Below are 24,874 nucleotides of genomic sequence, written 5' to 3' on the forward strand. Positions count from 1 at the left end.
CTAGTAGCGCCCAGGCCCGAACGAGGGGACACCGCGCCTGCGCACCACGCCGCGACCCCGGGGCGTGAGGGGGTTTCGCGCCTGCGCACAGGATCAGACAGTGGCGCTAAACGGACCCGGGGCCCCGCGCTCCCCGCCCGGGGGTAGGTCGGAGGGCCTGGCCGTGATCGAAGCGGGACCAGGCCCTGGGCTGCATTTGGGAGAGGCTGGGTGAGGTCGGGGGTTCCGGGAGTAGGTTGCGGTTCCGGGGGTAGGCCGGGGGCCTGAGGGGAGATCGGGGGTTCCGGGGGTAGGCCGGGGGCCTGAGAGGAGGTCTGGGATTCCGGAGGCAGGCCGGGGGCCTGAGGGGAGTTCGGGGTTGCTGGGGTAGATTGAGGTTCCAGGATTAGGCCGGGGGCCTGAGGGGAGGTCAGGGGCGCCGGGAGTAGGTTGGGGATCAGGGGTGTCGGGTGTTCCGGAGGTAGCTCCGGAGGGTGGCCAGGGGTAGATTGCGGATCAGGGGTTCCGGGGGGCAGGTCAGGAGGGCGGGGGTGGCGCTGGGGTCGGAGTGAGTCAGGGCGCCAGGCTGTGTTCAGGGATTCCGGAGATAGTGTTCCCGGGCACGGTCGACTCGGGGCGGGGGGTTCCAGCGGTGGAGAGGGCAGCTCCCGAGGTTTAAGTGTCTTCGCCAAGTCGCCTGATTTCGCCTCAGATTTAGGAAGTGTTTTTAATTTTCGTGTGTGTTTATGTAAGTTACCTGAAATCTTTTATGGAAGGAAGTGGCATGGGAAATCAATAGTTTATTAGTCGTTTAGTCGTTATCCTGCTTTTCGTTTTGTATTATTAGGATCTTTTTCGTGCACAATTTTGTGCAATATAATTTCGGATTATTTTACTGAGTAAGTTTACAATGATCCATTCCCATTTTATTGACATTTAGGTTGTTTCCAAGTCTTTGCTAGTACTAAATAAGACCATAAAGAATACAATTGTGTATAACCCTTTGTCTTTATTTAGGATTCGGCTGCTTCTATTAGGATTGTATGTTTTCTCAGGCCCTATGCCCCCCGCCCACCCACCAAGTGGACTTTACTGGCTTGAAGGAAATGAACACTGTCCTTTCCAGCCCTACTTTGAGAGTTTCGCAGTTTAGTACTTTCAGATAACTAGTTTTTTGTTGTATAGTTACCACAAACTCCTTAACATAATTTTTTTGGCATTTCTTTATTGCCAGTTAGAATTCTTTATTTTTAGATGTTAAGTATTTATTGAAAACCCCATTAAAATCTTTCAAAATTGAATTAGATTCCTTTTTTCCTATGTTTGCTTTATTTCTTTTGTAATCAGTGTGTATTATTTGTGGCCATCACATAGAGATAAGCTGAAAGTCTCATTGCTCTATTTTGTGAAAATGCCCAACCTCCTGTGGATACTTAGTAAATTGGTACATTTCATAGGAACATTAGACCCCAGGCTAGTTACTGAGACACAGCATGAGCTCTAAGCAGAAGCGTCTAATTGTGGTGTTTGTGGGGAGGCAGGAGAGCCTTCCTAGCCTGTTCCCATTTCCCCAACACACTGCTGACTGGACCTGTCAATGTCATTAATTTCCTGAAGCAGCCAGTGTTTTCACACCTTCCTATTGATACGTCTTTGTGTACAACCATACTCTAAAGCTTGTTTATGTTAGAGACCTTATCTCTTTCTCCTTCTACTTCACTTATTTGAGACGTGTCTTTGCCCCACTATATCCTGGGGAGTTGCTATTGTCTGAGGCCTTGTTTTTTTCTTCTTTTAATCCTGTAAGACTCAGTGCTATGTGGCTGGCTCATAGGTAGAATTGAGCCAAGAGGATGACACGATTGTGCCAGATGTATTTTATTCCTTTCATGTGATTAATGATTTTATTATTTACTTCAAGGTATATCTCCATGAATAATTTAAATGACCCTCCAAATTGGAATATCCGGCCTAATTCCAGGGCTGATGGGGGTGATGGAAGCAGATGGAATTATGCCTTGTTGGTTCCAATGCTGGGATTGGCTGCTTTTCGTAAGTCATGGTTTTCCTAACGTTTGCATTTTGGGGACTGAAAGTGTGGAGCCCAAAGACTTTGGCCTTTGGGCACGGACAGATGCCAGTGTCCATTCTAGTGTTATCCATACAGCGAGTCTTAAGCAAATTACTTAATCCCCTGAGCCTTGGTTTCCCTATCCATTGAAGCTAGCTAATCATAATTACCTCGATGCGTTGTGAAGGCTAAATAAAACAAGATATTCAGAAGCATTGTGTGTGGGGTGAGTTTTAGTAACTGTTAGCTCCCATTTCAGACTTCACTGCTCTGAAGGGGGCTCTCTTGCTTCAGTTGCCCTCATAAGGACTGACAGGGAAGAATAAATAAAACAGGCATAAAAGAAAACCTTTTTGGTTGTCTTTAGAAAACCAGCCTTTGGGAGACTTTATCCATTAAACCTCTGCTCAGCCTTGGCCAGATTCTTTCTAGTTTGAACTGACTTTGTACCACTTTGGGGAAATGACCAATTGCCAGTTATAAGTATTCCAGCCCTTAGCTTTTATTTTCCACTACAGTGATACATTTCCCCATGTTCAGGAATTGATTTTATATTTTGTCATATCCCACAGTTCTGGGTTGGCAGTTAGGAATATGAGAAACTGAGGGGTACCTGAGTGGCTCAGTTGGTTAAGCATCTGACTTCAGCTCAGGTCATGATCTCACGACTCGTGAGTTCGAGCCCTGCATCCGGCTCTGTGCTGACAGCTCAGAGCCTGGAGCCTGCTTCAGATTCTGTGCCTCCCTCTCTCTCTGCCCCTCCCCTGCTTGCACTCTGTTTCTCTGTCTCCCAAAAATAAATAAATATTTAAAAAAAAAATTTAATTAAAAGAGAATATGAGAAACTGAATAATTGAATGGAAGAAAAGTCCAAGCTGCCCTCTATTAGCAGTGATACTTTTTATGGAGTGTCTTTTTATGTGCCTGGATTTCTCAGGTCGAAGGGCTTACCATAGAGGAAGTGAAGGGTGAGGAGAGTAGCATTTATCAGTTGTTCACTTATCACCTGTAATGTTGACTGTGCCAGGAGGCTAATTAACACCCATATTTAGCATTATAATTTCTAAACTATGTAATAATATGTTATTGGAGAATCTTTATAAGAATGCCAAGTTAAAAGTCTTCTCATATCATGTTATCTAAATAAGACAACCAAGAAGAAAAGGCACAGTATTCCATGAACCTTGTCAGGGGCAAAAAGCAACATTTCAAAAGTCCAAGAAGGCAAGAACCTCAAAAGTAAAAGTTGTTATGAAAAACTATAAAAGCTAACGAGTCTGGAAAACAAAGGGAACATGAGAGTCCCTCCAGGGCCTGTCCCAGCCCCAAAACTAATTAATCGTAGTAGTCAGTGTGAGGTTAAGCCTTCCAATTCACTCACCCTAGCCACAGGCAACAGGTAGCGTTCCTGAGGGTTAGGAGTGCTTTGCAAGATGGCAGGCTTCTAAGTGGCAACACCCTTAGGGCTGGGTTTGGGTCTGCCCAGGCTCTGACCTAGAAGCTGGCACTGTGCAGAACACTGAATCATAAAAAGCATTTGCTCTTGTCAGCCTCCCTGAGAATCAACGGTTAGTTTTTTTAGAAAATGCCAAAACGGGGGCGCATGTCTGGCTCATTCGGTTGGGTGTCCAACTTCAGCCCAGGTCATGATCTCGCGGTTTGTGGGTTCGAGCCCTGCATCGGGCTCGGTGTGGACAACTCAGAGCCTGCAGCCTGCTTTGGATTCTGTGTCCCTCTCTCTCTACCCCTCCCCCACCTGCATTCTGTCTCTCTGTCTCTCTCAAAAATAAGTAAACATTAAAAAACTTTTTTAATAAAAAAAAATGCCAAAATGTTTTCCCAAGTGGCTGTACCATTTTGCATCCTCAGCAGCAGTGTGTGAGTGATCCAGTTTCTTGGCATCCTCCACAGCATTTGGGGAGGTCACCGTTGTTTTTATTTTACGCCCATTGGGGCTTTAATTTGCATTTCCCTAATGGCTGATAACGTTGCCTCTTCCATGAAGTGTCTGTTCCAGTCTTACAGTGATTTTCTAGTTGTGTTGTGTTTTCGTGTTGAGTTTTGAGAGTTTTTACTATATTCTAGATTCTCATACTTCGCTAGGTATCTGGTTTGCCAGTATCTTCTTCCACTCTGTAACTTGTCTTTTCGTTCTTTTAACGGAGGCTTTCACAGAGCAAAAGTTTTAATTTTGATGGCGTCCAGTGTGTCACTTTTTCTTTCATGGGTCATGCTTTTCCTCCTGAGAACTCTTCACCTATCCGTAGATCCTGAAGATTCTTGTTTCTTGATAGTTTAGTCTTAACGTTTTACACGTAAATCCACGATCCATTTTGAGTTAATTTTATTTTATGAGTATAAGGTATGAGACTTAATGTTTTCTTTCTTCCTTTCCAATCTGTTTGTCTTTTATTTCCTTTTCCTCTTTTTTCTTGCACTGGCTAACGTTTACAGGCCTCCCTTGAGAAGTTCCTATCTTAGAGGAAGAGCGTTCAGTGTGTACCCTTAAGTGCAATGTTAGCTGTGGGTCTTCACAGGTGTTCCTTGTCAAGGCGAGGAACGTCCTCTCTGTTTTTATGTTTCTTTCTGTGTTTTTATCATGAATGGGTGTTCAGTTTTGTCAAATGCTTTTCTGTAGCAATTGATAGGATCATGTGATTTTCTTCGTTAGACTACTCATGTCGGATTACACTGATGGGTTTTTGAATATTGAAGCCGTCTTACATTTTAGGAATAATCTCCACTTGGTCATGCCATGTAATCCTTCTCACACATTGTAGAATTACATTTGTTAGTATTTTATGTCTGTGTTCATCTGCATTTTATTATTTTAGCCATTTGTCGGGGTTCTCCCTTCTCCACGCTTTTTTTCCCGTGTGTTTTTATTTCATTTATTGTGTTTTTCAGGTTTAAAATTTTCATTTGTTTTTTTTATGTATCTTCTATTTCTTTGCTTAGGCTGTATATTATCATGCCTGCTTTAAACTCCTTGTCAGGTAATCCTAACGTCTCTGTCATCTCCGTATTGGCATCTACCAATACTCTTTTTAAATTCAATTTGAGGTATTTCCGATTTTGGGTATGGAGAGTGATTTTTTTTGTTTTTAAACTGCTCAGTGGGGAAGAGGATGCTATTCTTTTTTTTTTTTTTTTTTAATGTTCATTTATTTATTTTGAGAGAGCGTGAGTGGAGGAGGGAGAGAGAATGCCAAGTAGGCTCTGCACTTACAACACAGAGCCTGACCTGGGGCTCGGTCTCACAAACCATGATATCATGACCTGAGGTGAACTCAAGAGTCGGATGCTTAACAGACTGAGCCACCCAAGCACCCCTGAAAAGTGATTTTCAGTTGAAACCTGTGCATTTTGGCTGTCAGGAGCCTGACCCTTTATTTGGACATTTTGTGGCAGGCTTCTTGGACAGGCCTCTGGCAGGGGAAGGGTGGTGCTGCCGCCTCGCTCTCCGCTATGGATGCAAGTCCGGGCCCTCCACTCAGCCGCTGGTCCACAGACGCAGAAAGGAAGGATCCCCTCGTTATCACTGGGCAGGAGGTACACCTCCCCCAGGTCTCCACCGATGCTCCCTGGCTGGGAGAGGTGGGAGGGTCTCGTTACTCCCCATTCTCTGGGGACATGGCGCCTCTGACACCATCCCCCTGAGTGGGAGGGGCACCCATCAGCCTCCACTCCAGCGAGTGAGGTGGGGATGGAGCCACAGCGACTGTGCTGTTTGGTGGGAGTAGAGTGGTTATTGTCCAAGCTCTCTGTCTTGCTAGGCCACCTTCCTAGTCCTTTGGCCAGAGAGAGCAGACTTTTGCCGGGGCTTTTTAAAAGAATGTCTTCACCGTTGCCATTTCACCTCCAAGTCTGGGATGTGTGAGGCACATGGAACTCCGAGGGACTCGCCATCACGGTGTTCCTTGGATGCCAAGGTCCCTGGCCAGTCTGCCTGCGGTTCTCTACCTTCAAGAGCCTTCTTATGTTTGTTGTATGTACGATGGCCAGGGTTTCTTCTTTTTCTTTTCTTTTTTTTTTTTTTTTTAACAGAACTAAACTGAAATTTATTAATATTTCACTCTTAACATTTCTTATCAACAAACAAATGAAATTCATGAGCCAAAAACCCAAAATAAAACCAAAAAGAGAGAAAAGCATATAAAACTAAATCTTGATCCCAGCGTTAACAGTTGAACAGAGAATGTGATATTTAAATTCTTAGCAGATGATAGAGCCTGGGTGGCTCAGTCGGGAGTCCAGCTTCAGCTCAGGTCATGATTTAGTGGTTCATGGGTTCGGGCCTCATGTCAGGCTCTGTGCTGACAGCTCAGAGCCTGGAGCCTGCTTTGGATTCTGTGTCTCCCTTGCTCTCTGCCCCTCCCCCACTCTTCTCCCTCTCTTTCTCTCTCCCTCAAAAATGAATAAACATTAAAAAATAATAATAAATAAATTCTTAGCGGATGATAAAGTTGTGTAGAAACTAAAGACTTACAAATTATTTGAAACCTAGAATCACTGACCAGACGTTACACAGTTGGATCACGGGAAAACAGCAGAAAGGGGATACGAGTGAACCTACACTGTTCTAGCTGCACCCATGCTCTTCTCTGAGGAAAGCCGGGCATTGATTAGATAGTGGGCCAGGCTAATAACTGGCAGCAGAACCAGTGATAGTAATCTGCTTAGCAGAAGAGCCTTCCACTGGATTGGCAGTTTTGATCTGGGCCCCGGGCATCTGGCAGATCTCATTAATGCTGGCGCCTTGGCACCTGATTATGCAGCCAATTATTTGGAATGGTGAGTTCATGGGCAGTTTGAATGGATGCATCCAAACTTGCCCAATAGCCTCTCACCTCTGGAGAGCTGGAGTGAATTCTGGCAAATCCAGTCCCGCCGCGCATCATGGCAAAGTGAGACTATCGTCTTGCCACCTGGTTCGGCTTGGCCAGATCAAGCGGAGAAATGGCGTGTTGTCCTTGAATTGAGTATGCATCTAGAGGTGGTCCCTCCAGGTCATGGGTGGCATGGGGGTAGCCCACAGACTCGCTGCACCGATCTTAGCTGTCCACACAGATGACTGGAGAGCCGGCTGGCATGGGCTGGTACAGAGTGGTGATGACTCTGCCTTGGACAGACGGGGAGAGTGTCTCCAGCATCACCAGGCACATCTACTTGACACACTTGGTGACAGGCTGCAGCACACCAGTGATGGTAATGGCACGCTCGGTGGTTTTGGGCAGCATACCCCTCGCCACCTGGACCTGGGGCCCCCAGGGTGTCTGTCTTATATCTGCCTTTTCCAGTCAGGGAGCCACACTGGGTAGCTGGCACCACCAGCCTCAGGGTAACTGGGGGCCTACTGGCCACTATGCTGTCGGTCATGGAGCTGTTAATATCTTCTTTCAGCATGCCAATGATCATAGCAAAGGCCTTACAGATGACATTGGTGGGGCCGGGTGGAGTAATGATTCTGTCTGGACAATTCTCCCAGGTGTTGATCTGATGTTCATACGCCACTCTCCTCGTGGATCCTCTTAACCAACTCCCCTTTCTTCCCAACGATGCTTCCTATTTCCTTTCCATGCATAGCAGCCAAATGGTGAGAGTCACATTTAGTTCACTTTTAATCACACTGGCGTCCAAGGGGAGCAGCGGGTGGTGTCCAGGGGAGTTCCCGGGTTTCTGACAATACTTAGGAGGAAGAATAGGAAAGAGTACTTCTGTTTCTTTAAGCAGAATCTCCAACTTTCTTCTCTGCCTTCTGAAACTGGGACTGCAAACAGTTTTGTCTAGCCAGAGTCCTAAGGCAGAGTTCTCCAAGATCAGACCCAGACTGAAGGTTTCTCGGACTTCCAGGGCGCCTGGGTGGCTCTGTTGGTTAACCATCCAACTCTGGTTTCAGTTCAGGTAATGATCTCACGGTTTGGGGGTTTGAGCCCCATATGGGGCTCTGGCTTACAGCATGGAGCCAGCCTGGGATTCTCTCTTTCCTCCTCTCTCTGCACCTTTCCTGCTCACTCACTCTCTCTAAATAAATATTTAAAAACAAAAACATTAAAAAAAAAAAGATTTCTCAGACTTCCATTCTGCCTCCATACTTTCCTCTGCACGCCTCCCTGGTAATCTTACCTATATGTGTCACATCCCTGTCCCATCTCTTCATGGAGGCCTTCGTGATTCAGTGCCACCTACCCCAAACTTCCCAGTCATCAGCCTGCACCGTGTGGCCTGATGTTCAGTTCTGTGTGTTCTGTATCAGTCGCCACTTTTCTGTGTTTCAGTTGTGGGGCTTTTATTAGATCATACCTGGGTTAAGGCAGGAGTGGCTCCCTGACTCTGGTTCCCTCCTTGACCCTCTGCTCTCTCTTGCACCCCCAACTCTCCTACTTCTTATGAGCGTTTGTGAGGACTTGTTCAGCACCTGCTGACGTCCAGAGTCTGCTCCAGCTCCTCCTTGATGTAATCCCTGCAGCCCAGGCCTGTCGGCTCCTGGAAGCAGTCGGCTCAGAACACGTGGTGCCCGCTCCTGCCCCTGTTTGTTCTACCTACAGGGACCTTTCCTACCAGCTGCTCCTCATTCTTCCAGACTTGTGCCCTCCCTCACTGCACTTCGCGCTGAAATAGTCCTTTCCTCCCCTCTTCACAGACACCTCTCTGTGCCGATCAAATGGTACTGTAACTGTTGCTCTACTGGTCACTTCCCCTGCCTGTGAACTTGGGCCAAAGGAAGACATAAAGATATGTGCTTTCAAGTGTCAGTTACCAAGTGAAATAGGACTAGAGGCTGTTTTTAGTTGAGGAAGGAATACATTTGTTTCTATGCTTGTAGAATCGGGGTGGCTGCAGGTGTCATAGACCAGTGAAGATTCCCAAGGGACCTGGGAGAAGGAGAACCAAATGGCGAGGACACCAGCTTGAGTGCTGGGGGATGGAAACCCCCAGAGAACCTCCCCGGGGCTGAAATTTGTCCACACAGCAGAGGGCAGAGGCCTGGCTGCCCCTCGGTCTGCCCCATGTTTGTGACGTTCGAGTTTCCCTGCTGGGGAAAGGGGGCCGGGCCAGTCTTGAGGTTGAACCTCTTACTCCACCTTATTTTTATGCACCCCTTGTCAGAATAGAAGCAAGCCTCTTGGACTTCAGCTGCTTACTAGTGATGACCAGGCAAGGCTGAGTGCACTTTGAAATTACTCAGTTCTGTAATCACCAGCCAACAATACGTGAAGCATAGCTATGTTAACTTTTATTTATTTATTTATAAGTTCGTTTATTTATCTTGAGAGAGAGAGAGTGTGTGCACGCGCGTGGGGGAGAGTTAGAGAGAGAGGGAGACGGAGAGTCCCAAGCAGGCTCCATGCTGTCAGTGCAGAGCCTGACACGGGGCTCGAACTCACAGACCATGAGATCATGAAGAGTCGGACACTTAACTGACAGAGCCATGCAGGCGCGCTGAACTTTTAAACCTTGCCGGTAGTATATGCACTGTAGTCAGAGTAGGCAGTGGTGGTGGGTTTGAGAGCAAAGGAGAGCGGTGGGAGATTTTCTTTGCTGTAGGAGATGAGGCTGAAAAGGGAACTGTCGGCAGCCTTGTCACACTTGCCTTTTGGGAACCCCTGTCTGATTTTAAGCTGTGGACTTTGCTTGCTATGTGGTTTCATACCAAATGTTATCTGTATCTCTCAGGGCTTAAGATTTTATTGAAATGTTGTTCTTAGCTGCTTTATGCTTTTTTGTTTTCATGCTTTTTAAAAATAAAGCTTATAGGACTTCAACTCTGACTTTTCATTAAATGTCTCTTCTAATTTATTCCTGTCAGGCTGGATTTGGTCTAGGGAGTCCCAGAAAGAAATAGAAAAAGAGAGAGAAGCGTACCGTCAGAGAACGGCTGCTTTCCAGCGGGATCTTGAAGCAAAGTACCACGCCGTGATCTCAGAAAACCGGCGTGCAGTTGCTCACTTGTCTTTGGAACTTGAAAAAGAACAAAACAGAACGACTAGTTACCGAGAAGCCCTTATCTCTCAGGGGCGCAAGTTGGCAGAAGAAAAGAAGCTTCTGGAACAGGAGCGGGCTCAGGTCATGCAAGAAAAGAGACAGCTGCAGCCCTTGAGAAGCACATACCTGAGCCTCCTGGAAAAGGAAGAAGACTGGCAGAGGAGGGCCAGGCTTGTGCTGAAAGAGTTTGAAGATGCTCTTACGGAAAGACAGAGCATCTACTGCAGCCTGCTACTCCCTCGCAGCAGGCGGCTGGAAATAGAGAAGAGGTTACTGGTCCGAGCGTCCACGGACCCGGTTGCCGCCGACCTGCACATGGCAGCCGGCTTGACCGACATATTTAAGCACGACACATACTGTGGCGACGTCTGGAATACCAGCAGGCGCCAGAATGGGAGGCTCATGTGGTTGTATCTCAAATATTGGGAACTGATTGTCGAACTGAAGAAGCACAAGGCGGTCGAGAAAGCCGTACTAGAGAAGTAGGGCGGGAGTGAGGCGTGCCGTCTTCACCGCGCTGGGGCGTTCCGGGGTATCATCTTCTGGTTTCCTTCTGTTACGTGCGCGTGTAGCGCTGTCGACCGAGTGTTCTTCCGCTCCCACCACCCTCTGAGCGGGACACAGGGTCCCGCTTCCTTGATGCTTTTCAGCTCTTAAAGATGCAGTTTCTCAGGAGGATTTTTTTTTAAGCTGTAATATTTTATTAGGCTGAACAGTGTAACCTCCTATCTGCGCTATAGGGTAGGATTGTTTTTAAGGAAGTCAAATACAGTACTGATTCTCAGTAGTGTTCTGTCTGTTTTTATCACTCCGTAAATAAATTGTTTTCTCCTCCAATTTTCTCTTTCCTAGAATTATAAATAAAAGTTGTCAGGTAACAGAACTGCCTAATGATGATGACAGAAAATAGTAATATTATTGAGGACTCATGCTATTGTGAGGGTCTCTCCCACCAAAGGGAAAGAAAGTGTTTCCTGTATTCAGTTGATAACCTTGGTATGTGTTTTGCATCTGGCTCGTGTCCATGTTCAGTTAGCACATGGTATGTATTTGCAATGACATCTAATAAAAACACTTGCCATGTAAAAGCAACAATGCCACCTATGTGTGTAATTCTTCACTCTTTATAAAATGTTTTTGCACAGATTATCTCCCGTTTCGCCACGAACTAAAAAAAGGTAGGCACTCATGGTCCATTTTTCACAAAGCTAATGTGAATCAGCCTTTCACACATCGCCCCCATAATCCCACCCCTAATCTTAGCACGTGGGAAGGGGGTGTAGCAAATGCAGCAGAAGGAAAGGCACATGGGACCAAGGGAGGAGCTTCTGCAGCTTCCAGAGTCATCTCCCAGGGGGGTCATGGGAGTGCTCCCCTGTCCCCCACACCGGCAAGGACTATGAACTGTCTCCAGCCTGGGACCCCAGAGACAGCCCAGGGTCTGTGTGGAGGGCTGGTCATGTGGGTACCCTCTGCCTGGAGTCCCAGATTGCAGACTCGCAGAAGGGAAGTCAGTGTTCCCTCAAACTGCACAAAGTTTAGACACACCGGGCTGCTCTTACTGGTCGTGGCAGGGGGACCCTCCCCAAATCCAGGTTCCCTGTGCCAGCCAGGGGCCAGCCTTGCAGCAGTCCTTTGGAAGACCTGTGGCCTCCCGTACAGGCGAGGCAGCTGAGCTAGGGTCAGGAGAGGCTGCCCGGGCAGTGTGGCTCCGGAACTGCCGGTAGCTTACACCCAGTTGCTTGGTAGTGAGAGGCCCAGGAGCAGCTAGATTGAGGTCTGCTTTTGAACCCTGTTTCCACCCAGCCTGCCCGCCTGTCTGTGGTAGGGAGACAAACTTACAAATGCAAGCTGACAAAAAACAACGTTTAATAGCAGGGGAATACCACGAGCTGGATTCGGTCTAGGGACCAAGTTTTGCCGAGTACTTCGCGGCACTCTGGATCTGCATCATTTATGCTTGTGTGCGGTTTTTAATCACTGGGAGCATTTCAGACATGAGAAGGTGGCTCAGAGCTACGGTAAGTCCCCCCGAGTAGCCGGGGTCCTCCGCCCCAGGCTCTGCTCTTAGCTGCTGTGCTCTGCGCAGGACAGTTGCCTGCTTTTCTTCTCCAGCGACTCCTAATGTCACCTTTCTGCTCCATTGCCACTCCTCGATCCAAACAGAAATAACTTATTCAGGTAAACCTGAACTAAAAAACTCTGGTTATTTGTATTTGCTGGTGCATTATATCCTTGCCTGGAGTGGTGTACATTGAGTTTTACTCTGGTTTTTCAGGTGTCCTTGCATAAACCACTTAATTCTTTCCCCTTGGTTTTTTCTTTAAAATGAGGAGGGGCGCCTGGGTGGTGCAGTCGGTTAAGCGTCCGACTTCAGCCAGGTCACGATCTCGCGGTCCGGGAGTTCGAGCCCCGCGTCGGGCTCTGGGCTGATGGCTCAGAGCCTGGAGCCTGTTTCCGATTCTGTGTCTCCCTCTCTCTCTGCCCCTCCCCCGTTCATGCTCTGTCTCTCTCTGTCCCAAAAATAAATAAAAGTTGAAAAAAAAAATTTTTTAAATGAGGAAAGTTCAGCCAGCCATTCGGCAGGTAACTTTCAAGGTGAATTATTAACCCTCATCCTATTTTCTAATATCCAACGTGCTCTCAGCCTAGCCTCCGATAGCTCAATAACTATGTTCAGATAATTCAAGGCAGTTTAGACACTGGCTTGATACTGCAAAATCAGAAAGACAAACTTTCTACAGAAAGTTATGTGAGGCCGAGTTCGTATCTTGTGGCACAGCTGCCTTCCATCAGCAAGTTGCATTGAGGGTTAACCTGATGCCATCCCTTTTTCACGCTGATTTTTTATTAGGCTCGAAATGTTTACACCATGTCATGCCTATGTGATGACTTCACAGATACAGCAAAATATGTGTGGACTAAGAGGCTACAGTAGAACATTACTGAAAGAAAAGGGTTTAAAACAGAAAAAGGGTCGGAGCCAGGAGCTGTTTGATATGTGTGCAAGATTTGGGGGGGGGGGGGGGGGGTACTTGAGAGTCAAACATCATCGTTTGTCCAGGCTGCTTTCTGGAAGTTCTCAGACTGACGCTCCTGTCCCTGGAGGGAGCCTGTCTCTGTGGCAGTCAAGAAGAGGGCTCATTTCACAGCCTGTGATTTTAATTGATTTGGGGACACCAGGATATTGTGGGTGGGGTTGCAGTGATTTCCACAGGAAGGGCTTGGATGGGGCAGGGGCGGGGCTGTGTTCAGCCTCTGCTTCCTGTGGAAGTGCCTACTTCAGTGTGCTTCACTTTGGAATAAAGTTGGAAGGCACAGGGTTTGACCTGAATGTCCCCAAAATGAAACAGTGCTATAGATTAATCCCACTCAATTTATGTTAAACATGCCTTTCCCCCCTTGTTAAAGTTCAAAGAGACAGATCAGAATTCTTCCATGTATTTCTTTGTGTGTGTACAGTTGTGTCTGTCTATAACGTGTATACGGGCTGGCAGAGGAAGTTGTTGATTTCATGGTGACAAAGTAATTCTGCAAACGCACCAACGATGCGTAGTTACGACAGGGAAGTCTTCACCCAAGAACCGGTGTGTTTTTGAAAAGAGAAGTTATATTTAATTAAACTACGTAATGGAGTATTTCTGTGTGGGATTGCTCAAAGGTCTGATGGCCGAACAGTTTACCAAGATCATCTCTTTAAGGAGAGGGAGGAAAAGTTTGTCATTAGTTCCCCCGTTTTAGTGTCACTTCAGGAAAGCCGATCTGAAGTAGACACGCGGGCACTGGTAAAGACTCAGCCACGGCGCGTGCTCACTAGGCCATCTTGTGAGGGAGCAGGGGACCCCACCCAGCTCAGCCGGAGCCGGAGAGGCCAGGGAGATGTCACAGAGCTTGCCGGGAGGGCTGTGCGCAGCCAGAGCCGGGCCTCCGGATGTGCCCGGCCCCGCCTAAGTGGGCTGTTGCTCACCGACACAAGGCGCTCCTCTCTTCCAGCAGTGACAAAAACAGCTGCTCCCTTTCTCTCCGGATTAGGACTCTGGCTGCAAGTAACAGAGATCAATCCAAGCTACGTGAGACAGTAACAAGGGGGTGGCTTACTCGAGGACATGACACAGAACCCTCAGGGCAGGAGTGGACAGTGCAGGCCAGTCCCTCAGAGAGGAGCCAGAAACGGCAGCACCTGTCAGCAGCCTTGGCTCAGTGGCTTCTCTGCTTCGCGTGTGCATGTTTGCTTCGGTCTTTCTCTTCCGGGGCCTCCTGAGCTTGCGTATTACCTGTTCTGTTCCCGTGCGTGGCAGTTTGGGAACCGGGGGGTTCTATGCTCCTACGGCATTCGAATGGAGAGGGTGCAGGGAAGTCAAGGTGTGTGGCCTTTGTTAACGTCAGAGGAAGTCTTGACAAGAAAACGAGGCTTCGTGTGCCAACCATCGACTGCCTCTGCGGCGGCTCTGAGGGAAATCCAGACTCCCTGGCAAGTCAGGGTCTTGTCAGGGTGCAGACTGCAGGGAAGCATCGCGTCTGAGCCCCTCCCGCAGACCCCCTGTCCCCGCCACTGGCCAAGTCCCTGCTCCAGGGGGAAATGGCTGCACCTAAGAGGACCTGGGCTTCACGGTGGGGGGGGGGGGGGGCGGGGGGGTGCGTCTAAGGGTGGGGCAGGGCACCCTGCTGTGGGGGACTCCCCTGTATCCCTGCGTATGATGTCCTTGCAAGGACACTGGCCGCTTGTGGGCAACCTGCGGCCAGTGGGGGATGAGTGCCAGGCTGCCCGGAGCCAGAAGCACAGAGGCTCATGGAGGCGTGGAGGGGGTGTTGAGAGGGTTTATCACATGAGGGCAGATGCTGCTGCCCCCACTGGGGTGCTGAGAAAAGGGCCCTGGCACCACTGAGTAGCTCGGCAGTGCCTGCTGCCCACAGGCCAGGGCTGCTGTTGTAAGTGAGGCCCACTGGCGGCGGTGATGTTGTGCGTGGGTTTGGGCCCCAGGCTGATGGCATTCAGGACTGGCAGGGGCAGGCGGGTGGAATCACTGTGATGGGCATCAAGACCCAGAAGACAGCGTTCCCCCATAGGGAGCTGCCGCGGTGGCCAATGATAGAGATGGAATCATAGGGTCTAGTGGGTGGCAACTGAGCAGGGTGTTGCTCAAGCCACAAAATGAGAAGGAAAGAGACAGCGTCAGTGACACTGAGAGCCACAGGCTCACGTCTCCAGGTCTTCTGGCCACGTCCCCCGCACAGAGGGTTCCTTGGATCAGTCGATCTCTCCTCGTCCGGAGTGTTCAACTGGAAAGAAGCATCTGGAACAAAAGCAGGGTAGGAAGGACCAAGTGGAAGCCCCTGAATCTGCATTCCCTCTTTGCCAGGATAGGCAACAGGAAGCAGCGCTGACTTCCTGGAGGATGTGCGATGATTAACCCACCACAAAGGACTTGGGGGGAGCAAAGAAAGACCATGTCCCTGATATCCTGGCAAGACGTTTCCCAGCGTCCACCATGGTCCTCACACTGTTCCTGCTTAATTCAGGTGTCTGGCCCCTAGGAAGACCGGGTAGATTTGGGCAGTGATGGGCCCCTAAGCTTCACCAGGAGGAGAGACAGTCGAGCTGCCATGTGGCACCTTCGCAACCTCTTGACACCCGGCCCTCTGCCCTGCTCTCCGCCTGCATGATGAGTTTTCTTGTCCCCACAGTTTGCCTTTGGGTTGGAGCCGTGCCCTCCCCAGCATGAAAAGCACAGGGATGTGCCTGGGCCCTGGCAGGATTCCTGTGACCGACATCACATGGGCATCGTCAGAGCCTCTGATTCCCAGGCTGGGCAGGTGTGGCAAAAACCCGTCGTGGCCAGAAATGGCACTTTCAGGGTTGGGGCCCAGCAGGTCCACGGGAACAAGTAAACGACAGGCACCACGATGGCACAGGAGGCATAGGTCCTGCTTGGCTGCTTCACATGCTTCAGAGTTGCTCTAAATGTGCCTCCCACCCCCACCATCCTCTTTGGCTTTTATGCGTTCGTTCTTCAGGGGCACCGGGAGCGGGAGCTGTCAGGAACATTCGCTACCAGTAGATGCCTGCATGCCTACCTCCTGCTTCAGTCACCACAGCATCCCTGGGCCCATCTCCACCACAGCTGCCCATGTACATGCTGGGTCCTATCCGGCCAGCCACAGACACAAACAGTTTACATTAATTCACTCTTTAGAGTTAGAATGAAATCACTGCAAAATTTTGCTCTGTGACTACCCTCTTTTCGAGACCTTCTTAAAATAACAAACTCCACGTGCCTGAAATAGGGTTCAGAGACTTTGCCAGCAGGATGCACCTGTGGAGATGGCCGAGGGTGAGCAGTGCAGTGAGGGTGGTGGCTCAGAAAGCAGATCTGAGGGGCAAGGGGAGTCAGACGTCACCTCTTCCCTCCGGCCCCCTTGTTGGATGTCCTCCTTTCCTGAAAGACCTGGGAGGAACCTTATTGCCTTCCTCAGTAAGCAGAATCCTGAGACAGCTGGCACTTGGGAGCCCCACATCTTAGGCAGCCCCACTTGGTTGTGGAGAGAAAGGCATGGGACGTACCTGGACAGGGACTCACCTGGGGGGAGGTGGGCCCTGCTGCTGGACACGAGACAGAGCCTGCTCACACAGTCATTCAAACCCCCATTGAGAACTTGGTGGTTATGGTGTGAGGAGGTGTGGCCCCATCAAGCCCTAGCCTCTGTCTTGAGAAAACGCTTCATTTTCATATTCTTAGATACTTAAAAAAATACAAATTGCGTTGAAATTAAAGCCACGTCCGAATAAGTCACACTGCTGTTTTATTAGTATGTAATCATCCTAACACTCAGCCCTTCGTATGAGTCAGATCTTAACAGAAACCTAGCCCCGACATTGTAATTAAGCATTTATGCATCAGGACTCAATCACTCAAACCACCCAGACGTGGTACAGACAACCTGTTCTGTGACAGGTTCTGGTGTCTTCCTGGCCCTGGCCTGATGTCTGGGCTCCCTCTCCTTGCTTCCATTCTGCCCAGCACTGCTCCACTGTTCACCACTACCACGGTGGCGGACAGCTCGTGGGTCCCCGTGGAGCTCTGACACCAAAGTGGCCTTGAGTCACCTTTCCTGGAGCCAGAGTTTCCACTCCTCTAGTGCTTAATGGATGTCACACACGAGTTTCACTAAGAGATGCTTCAAATGGTGGTGGCCGGGGGAGCGGATGCCCAAGCCTGCTGACTCAGGATGCCCGGGGTGTCGTGCAGCTGAACTACAAGGCCCCCTTTGGCCTGCTCAAGGGCCTACTACATTTGTTCCAACGCTCTAGAAAAGTTTTCTAGAGCAGTTTTGAAAGCTTGCAGCAAGAAAGCTCCAAGTTCATTGCTTGTTTCTTGGATATCTGGGTCAAAACTTCCAAAGAGGGGCGTGCAGACTTGGATGTCCCCCCGGCCAGCCCTAAGCAGCACAGCCCGGAGGTCCTCAGCAATCACATTGTATTTCTGCTGGTCAAATTTGGACATGGCCAGCTCATCCTGGGGGTAGGCGGTGCCCTCAGGGTAGCAGTCCTTGGGCACTGGGAACTCTACGCACCGAAGCTTGGGCAGCTCGCAGAGAGCTGTGAAGAGGCGCCTCAGGGCCCGGGCCGACAGTGGGTTCCCCAGGAAGCGAAGCTCACAGAGCTCGTGGCAAGGGCTCAGGGCCAATATCAGCATGCTCATGTGGCTGTCTTCGATGCTGCACTCCTCCAGGGTGAGAATCCTCAGTGTCTGGGCAGCCCGGCCCAGCAGCCTGAAGAAGGTTGAGGGGAACAGGCTGAACAGGCTGTGCCCACTGAGGTCCAGCACCTCCAGACACGTGCTGTGGGCACAGTCTGCCAAGAAGGCCATGTCCGCATGGTTCAGGGAGCAGTTGGCCAGGTCCAGGACCCTCAGCGGTGTCCTCAGGGGGCTAGGGGCGGGGCGGAAAAAAGCACAGGTGAAAGGAGATCCCCGCAAGGAGCTCTGGGAGGAATAAAGGTGAATTCTGTGTCATGCGTCAGCGGACCATGGCCCAAAGGCTGAATCCACTCCTGCCTTGTTTTATTCAGCCGAAGACTAAAATGGTTTTTACATCTGTAAACATTGGAACAAATCAGAAGAAGAAAGATACTCTGTGACGTGTGAAAATAATATGGAATTCAGTTTTCAGTGTCCATAAATAAAGTGTTGTTAGAACTAGGGTAATTCATTTGCCTCCTGTCTGTGGACAGTTTGGGGCTGTGATGGCAGAGCTGAGTCTTGAACCAGTGGTGTGACCAAGTGCAGAGAAGAATTAACTTAGCCCAAGACAGGTCTGGCCTTCGTCATCAGTTCCTAAAATGTTACATCTGTTTTGTCAACCCCTCACTGTGTCTGCTCATGTACTTGCCGTGGGGCAGTGAGGTGCACGGGAGCTGGCACAAAACAGCTAGCTTCACTATGAACAAAGAGAGGAAGCCCTCACAACTTTAGGGCGGGGAAGAGCCATGGAGCCATCTAGTCCAGCCCTAGCCTTGCTGGGACCTAAAGACCCTCCCGTGTTCTAAGGTAAGTGGGGTAGGTGGCCCGGCATCAGCAAATGCACAGCCGGGGTAAAGCCTGCTCTGGTGGGCAGTTCTCAAAGTCAGGAAGGGCCCTTGCGCCCTGGGACTTGTGAAGAATGCACATTCTCAGCCCACCCTGCCCGGGTGATGCTGGGCCTGGGTCTGGTGCCATCAGGCTGAGCACTCAGTGCAGGAGAGTATATGGGGTCCTGTTCTCTGCCACCCCTCCTGCCCCCTGCCCCTGCACCTGTACTTCCTGGGTGCTGAGAGCCCACCACGCTTGTCCTTTTCCCGGCCCCTCCATCCAGGTCTATCGTGTGGGCCAAAGAAGCCTGAGAAGCCCTTGTGAATACGAACGTGATCACATCTTCTTCCTGCTCAGAACCTCCAAGGACTTTCTCTCTTCCTTTCCTCCCCTCCCCTACTCCCCTCTCTCACACTGCCCTGCCTACCAACCCCAACCTTCTCCCTGCTGATGCCTGGTCCCTCCATATTACCAGCTTGGGCCCTTTGCGCCTCTGTCCGGGCCACTGCACAGTCTGCCTGTCCAGTGCTCTGGGTCTCTGCTCAAAGTCACGCCAGGGAGTGAGCCTTCCCCGACTACCACCACCACCAACAACCCCGCCCCCCCGCCCCCAGTCTCACACTTGTTTAGCCTGACACACGTCATGCTGGGACCTCCCTGGGGCCTCACCAGGCTGTTGACAATCAGCCAGACTGAAACACACGTGGGAGCACGTACTCTACCAGCGGAGGGTCAGAGTGTGGTGGGAGACGGGAAAGCCTGTCAGGGGCTGAGCTAGCAAGATGGCCCTGCTGGGCCGGTGATGGGTCATCTGGCTTGTGGAACCAATTTCCCCCAGTAGCAAAGGCACATCCAGGCTGAGGACCTAGGCCAGAAATGCAGGACTGTCCTGAGGGTCTCAAAGAGCCAGCCACCATATATATGCCAGAGTTTATTCATACATGAGCTCAGAACCATCCTTTCTTATGTCAGGAGACTGGGGACAGGAGGAAAGGAGGAAGGGAGCCCTCATTTTTCTCTCTCTAGAAGACCTGGGACAGAAGACCAGGGATGGGGGGGTCTGGGGTAGGCAGGGTGGAGGAGGAGGGTTAGGAAAGAGAAGGAAAGGTGAGTGCAGCCCTTGGCCAGCAGCTTCTGGGGTTCCTTTGTATAGAAGAGAAACATCTGTAAGCCAAGGACTCCCTGAACTAGAAGCCACATCTTCACCCCCACTGGCTCAAGAAAGAAGTTTAATTTTCTATGTTCATGGCCAGTTACCAACCAGGTGGAACCCTGACCTTCCTGGCGCTCCCGCCCTCGTGTGGTGTCCTCCCCTCACGTGGATGGACCCGCCGACTAGCTCCAAACCAACAAAGTATGCAGAAGTGTGGACACATCGGTCGCAAGAGCTTCTAGCTGGGTGACCTCTGGTTCTCAGATCAGCCTCTCTGTCGTGAGGACTCCCAGCAGCCGAGGTGCAGAGGCCACCTGCCAACAGCCTCACACTGAACTTGGAAGTGGATGGCCTAACCCTCCCGGCCCACCAAGCCTTCAGAGGAGACCACAAGAGTAGACCCAAGTTGTGCTGGGCTCTGATGGAGCTTGCGGCCCACCATAGGCCAGTGTGGGGGTAATTTGTTACGAGACAGATAATTAATACAATATAACATAGTCACTTGTATGTTGTTTGTTTTGCTAATTTTCTCTTCTGCCCACTAACCAAAACCAGTCCTCCTCGAGTTCCCTGTGTTGCCAGGCTACACACAACCTAACCCCCCTGGGTCACACGCCTCTGTCTGTGCCCTCCTGCCGCTCTGGGCCCTCACAGAGTAAAGATGGAGGGAGCCGGGAAACTTGTGCCCTCGTAAACTGCCAGGTCCCATCTGCGGGTCTCTTGTGCCTCTTCCGCCTGGCCGCTGAGAGGGCCCCGTGTCACCCAGACCCACGCTGAGTAGCTGTGAACAGAGACACCACTAACCCGGCCTGCCCTCCGTCCTGTCGCCCCAGACTCACCCAAGCAGTTTCCGAATCCTCCCCGTCAGGGTGGAGAAGGCCACGCTCAGCTCTGTGAGCTGGGTCATCTGGCTGAGCTCCCAGGCGATGGAGGTGAGGAGGGGGTCCTCGCCGTCGGGGGTTGGGGTGCTGGTGGGGGGCGCATCGAAGGCCTTGGCAGGCAGGGTGAGCGAGGCCAGCTGCGGGAAGCCCACCTGGGCCAGCAGCTGCTGCACGTGTCCCGCATGCAGCCGCACGTTGTGCACCACCTCGAGCCTGCGCAGCTCACCCGGCCCGGCCAGACGCAGCACGTGCAGCAGCTGGCTGGGGCCCAGGCTGTCAGCGCGGAAAGAAAGGCAGCGCACACGCAGCGGGGCGGGGCCTGATGGCCCCAGGGCCTGCACCACCACCTTGAAGTTGCCCTCTGTGACAAAGAGGTCAGCAAGGACCTGGATGGGGCGCTGGGCCACCAGGGGCTCTGCCTGCAGCCGGCAGCAGGTCCTGGCCAGCAGCTCCGTGCGGCCCCACCTGCCCAGCGCCCTGCCACAGGGGCACTGCTGCACCTGCACGTCTCGGATGCCTGTGAGGTCTGCCACCCGCAGCCGCCTCGGGCCCCCGGCCCGGAGCACGTGGTCCGCGAGGCCCTGCACACAGGCCTCCAGGCAGGCCCGGCAGGCGCGGTCCCGCAAGTCCTCCGGGGGTTCCGAGCGCGGCCCGAGCAGCGCACTCAGCCAGAACTCCTCCAGCGGCCAGCGCTCCAGCAGGGTGCGGATCACCTCTGCCTGCTCCAGCAAGTAGCTGGCTTTGAACAGGAGTGGGTAGAGATTGTGGGCCACACCATCCAGGCTCTGCTTGGCCACCTGGGGGTGAGACACCAGGGCCTCAGCAGAAATGAAGCGTAGCGACCTCATCGTTCCTGCCTGTGGCGGCCCGAAGGCAGGACGGTGCTCTCCGGCTGCGATTCTCCCAAAGATGGGTGCCCTTCTCGCTTATTTTTAGCTGCAGCTGCTGTGAGCAGCTCGCCTTTGGGCCAAAGGTGGCGAGCGGGCCCTCTGGTCATCTGACAGCTATTTTGGTCGTGGGTGTTTATTTGCCTCTGGCCCTGGAGGCGTCTGCCAGTGGCCAGCCTGTCCTTGGGGCGCTCAGCTGGCGAAAGCAGAGCTGCCCGAGTGCTTGGCTAAGTAGCACCGGGCCCCTGGAGAGTGCCGCCCGTGCTTGGGAGCTGCAGCGGGCAACGTGGCCCTGGGCGTGGACCAGGGAGACCCCAGACAAAGGTCCCGCTGCGCATGTCCCCGCAGAGTCATGGGAGCCAGGCTCCCTGGGTGACGCATGCTGGTGACGTCTCTGGGCACAATAGAACCAAGTAAGAGCAGCGTGACCGTGTCTTAGAAAAACAGGTCCCATTTATTTACGTTCCTGGAGTTCGGAACAAGTCAGCACTGAAACAAAGTAACAATGGAAACAGCTCGGAGCAGCTGGGAAACGCACAGTCGCAATGTCCCTCTGGTGTGGACCCTGCCTGTCCACCCGCCCCTGTTCCAGGTGGCTGGTCTGGTGGTGCTGCCGCCTGGAGAATGGGGGTCTCGTGGGGAAGACACCTGCAGCAGGAAACTCACTGAAGTCTTCTGTCTACCTAGGCTTTCACTGCTTATTATTATTCTGCTCCATTTGGAGAGGGGTGGTCCTCTTGGGGCGCTCTCTACACCCCAGACCTCAGGCCTAGCTGCTGTGCCCTCACCCCAACCTGGGACCCGGGCCCACAGGTGGTGACCGGCAGCCCCACTGTCTACACACGCCTTGTTAAAAAGGAAAGAGAACCAACATTCCAATTATACTCAGAGGCACCCTCTGTGTCTGGGACACATCTCACTGAGGGCTACTCCAGGGGACTGTCGCCCATGGGCCTGTGTGGCTGGGAACTGCAGGAAACAGGGTTGCAGAGGGCCCACCTTGCTCTGAGACACCCCAAGCCTGCTTGGACCTCCCCAGCGGAACCAGGGGTCCGTGTGTTTCCACCCCAACCTTGGCACAGCCCTCGGAGCACGGGGGAATTCAGAGCAGTGCGGGGGTGGAGATCTGGGCCGGCTAGCCCTCTGAGCCTGTGGACTGGGGTTGAGGAGCCCCAGAAGGAGTGGAGGGAGGCCAGGTGATGGCCAGGCAGGCAGGGCCCATGGCGTGCTGAGGGTGGGGGTGGCCAGCAGCTGCGGTAGGGGTGCATCAGGAGCTCCCAGCATGAGCGCCTCATTCCCAGACCTCAGGCACAGGTCTGGGCCGAGGGTCCTCTGCTCCCTCTGACGGGGATTCTCCCTGGGCTGAGTCTCATCCAAATACCTCACAGCTGTGGAAAGAATGAGGGTGGTTACTCATACCCCACAGGCCTCCCCCCAGTCCAGCTGCTTGGTGCCCGAGGCGTGGACAGCACAGAGTCCTCGTCTGGGAGGTGCTGCGTGAGGCCTCATACCCTGCAACGTGCTCTCAGACTCGTGGACACACATCCATTTTTAAGAAGCACTTGAGGGGCCCCTGGGGGGGCTTGGTCGGTTAAGCGACTGACTCTTGGTTCCGGCTCAGGGCGTGATCTCATGGTTCGTGAGTTCGAGCCCCACATCAGGCTGTGTGCTGACAGTGTGGAACCTGCTTGGGATTCTCTCTCTCCCCTTCTCTCTGCCTCTCCCGATTGTGCTTTCTCTCTCTCAAAAAATAAATAAGTAAACATTAAAAAAAAAAAAAAAAAAAAAAAAGCACTTGGGGCCAGCACTGGCGAGGCAGGCTGGGTACCCTTGTGGTGGATTCGTCCCTGGGTCTGGGTCCAGACAGAACCTACAGGGTGACCACCTCGGCTGGCATCGCGATGCATTTGGAAGTCAAAACACTCTGACCCTGAAACGTATCAGTTCTGTGTTTGCTGTTCTGATCCCAGAACGTGTGAGTGCACGTGCCTCAGAGCACCAACCCCTGGCAAGGCTCAGGGCACAGACTATATGAGTGGGTGTTGGGGAGGTACCCAGTTCTCAGAAGGGCAGGGTGCCAGGTTTCCCAGCAGCTACTCCAAAGGGGTGTCCGGGGGTTGGGGCAGGTGGGAGTGGTCCCCATCGGCTTCTGTGGTCAGGCCTCTGGGCCTGGGTCTGCGGGCCCTTTCCTCTTGGAGGAATGCCTGAGCTCTCAGAAATAGCCCCACGCCACCCTCTTTGACATGTGGTTCCCAGGGGTACAGGCAGTGAGGTCCCAGGGAGGTTGGTCCAGGAACAGAGGTAACAGGGGAGCAGCCTCGTTGGCCAGGGTGCTCCTCCCGGGGGGCTGTTAATGTCCAGCCACCTGTGTGTGGGAGCATATGGAACAAGGCGGAGACACCCAGGCTCCCTGGCTGGTGGTGGCGTGTCCAGCATCTTAAGGTGACAGCGGACGAGGGAACCCTCCCATTACTTCAGGGGAAGCCGGGACAGCCCCACACCTAGGGCCTGTTTTGTCTGCTAGTCAAACCACTGTCAGAAGGGGAGGCAATCACCGATGAGAGCCCAGGTCACTGGTCATCACCAGCAATCTAGGGCTCATGGGCCAAAGGCCTGTCTTCCATACACTCTTGGCTCAGCATACCCTCAGACTTGGGGACGGCTCTCACAGAGTGGGGGAATGGGGGTGTCTCCCCAGAACTGGGGGATGGTTCTCACAGAGTGGGGCAAATGGAGGTGTCTCCCCAGAACTGGGGGATGGCTCTCACAGAGTGGGGGAATGGGGGGATGGGGGTGTCTCCCCAGAACTCGGGGATGGCTCTCACAGAGTGGGGGAATGGGGGTGTCTCCCCAGAACTGGGGGACGGCTCTCACACAGTGGGGGAATGGGGGTGTCTCTCCAGAACTTGAGGACGGTTCTCACAGAGTGGGGGAATGGGGGTGTCTCCCAAGAACTGGGGGATGGTTCTCACAGAGTGGGGGGAATGGGGGTGTCTCCCCAGAACTGGGGGATGGTTCTCACAGAGTGGGGGAATGGGGGTGTCTTCCCAGAACTGGGGGACGGCCTCACAGAGTGGGGGAATGGGGGTATCTCCCAAGAACTGGGGGACAGTTCTCACAGAGTGGGGGGAATGGAGGTGTCTCCCCAGAACTGGGGGACGGCTCTCACAGAGTGGGGGAATGGGGGTGCCTCCCCAGAACTGGGGGACGGCTCTCACAGAGTGGGGGAATGGGGGTGTCTCCCCAGAACTGGGGGATGGCTCTCACAGAGTGGGGGAATGGGGGTGTCTCTCCAGAACTTGAGGACGGTTCTCACAGAGTGGGGGAATGGGGGTGTCTCCCCAGAACTG

At 52.1% G+C, this 24,874-nt stretch overlaps 3 protein-coding genes and 1 pseudogene across 6 annotated transcripts in view; 1 reads left to right on the forward strand and 3 right to left on the reverse strand.

The window, feature by feature from the left end:
- The first annotated feature begins 6 nt into the window (after nt 1–6).
- Nucleotides 7–11,128, forward strand: CCDC127 (coiled-coil domain containing 127). 2 transcript variants are annotated; one of them, XM_045443617.1, is made up of 3 exons: nt 7–143; nt 1,901–2,031; nt 9,861–11,128. In XM_045443617.1, exons 2-3 carry the CDS (start codon nt 1,911–1,913, stop codon nt 10,520–10,522), a joined length of 783 nt encoding a protein of 260 aa, XP_045299573.1. In that variant the 5' UTR covers nt 7–143; nt 1,901–1,910; the 3' UTR covers nt 10,523–11,128. The 2 variants fall into 2 exon arrangements, with proteins under 2 accessions (XP_045299573.1, XP_045299578.1); XM_045443622.1 differs by having other exon boundaries at nt 82–210.
- On the reverse strand, nt 6,623–8,210 carry LOC123580453 (annotated as a pseudogene).
- A 5,692-nt stretch (nt 11,129–16,820) lies between the features above and the next one.
- On the reverse strand, nt 16,821–21,843 carry LRRC14B (leucine rich repeat containing 14B). Of its 2 annotated transcripts, none has more exons than XM_045443704.1 (2): nt 20,596–21,843; nt 16,821–17,806 (listed from the first exon to the last, which is right to left on the reverse strand). In XM_045443704.1, the coding sequence occupies exons 1-2, from the start codon at nt 21,483–21,485 to the stop codon at nt 17,323–17,325; spliced, it is 1,374 nt and encodes a 457-aa protein (XP_045299660.1). In that variant the 5' UTR covers nt 21,486–21,843; the 3' UTR covers nt 16,821–17,322. The 2 variants fall into 2 exon arrangements, with proteins under 2 accessions (XP_045299660.1, XP_045299651.1); XM_045443695.1 differs by having other exon boundaries at nt 16,821–17,965.
- Nucleotides 21,844–21,959: 116 nt separating this feature from the next.
- The window catches only part of PLEKHG4B (pleckstrin homology and RhoGEF domain containing G4B), an 85,828-nt gene continuing 82,913 nt past the window's right edge, over nt 21,960–24,874 (reverse strand). Inside the window, exon 21 of one of the 2 annotated variants that reach the window (XM_045443673.1) lies at nt 21,960–22,013. In XM_045443673.1, coding sequence (XP_045299629.1) covers nt 22,008–22,013 — 6 coding nt within the window. In that variant the 3' untranslated portion in view covers nt 21,960–22,007. Of the gene's footprint in view, nt 22,913–24,874 lie in introns of both variants that reach the window. The other variant, XM_045443663.1, reaches the window with a different exon arrangement.

This window comes from Leopardus geoffroyi, chromosome A1, assembly GCF_018350155.1.
Source record: "Leopardus geoffroyi isolate Oge1 chromosome A1, O.geoffroyi_Oge1_pat1.0, whole genome shotgun sequence".
Classification (NCBI taxonomy): domain Eukaryota; kingdom Metazoa; phylum Chordata; class Mammalia; order Carnivora; family Felidae; genus Leopardus; species Leopardus geoffroyi.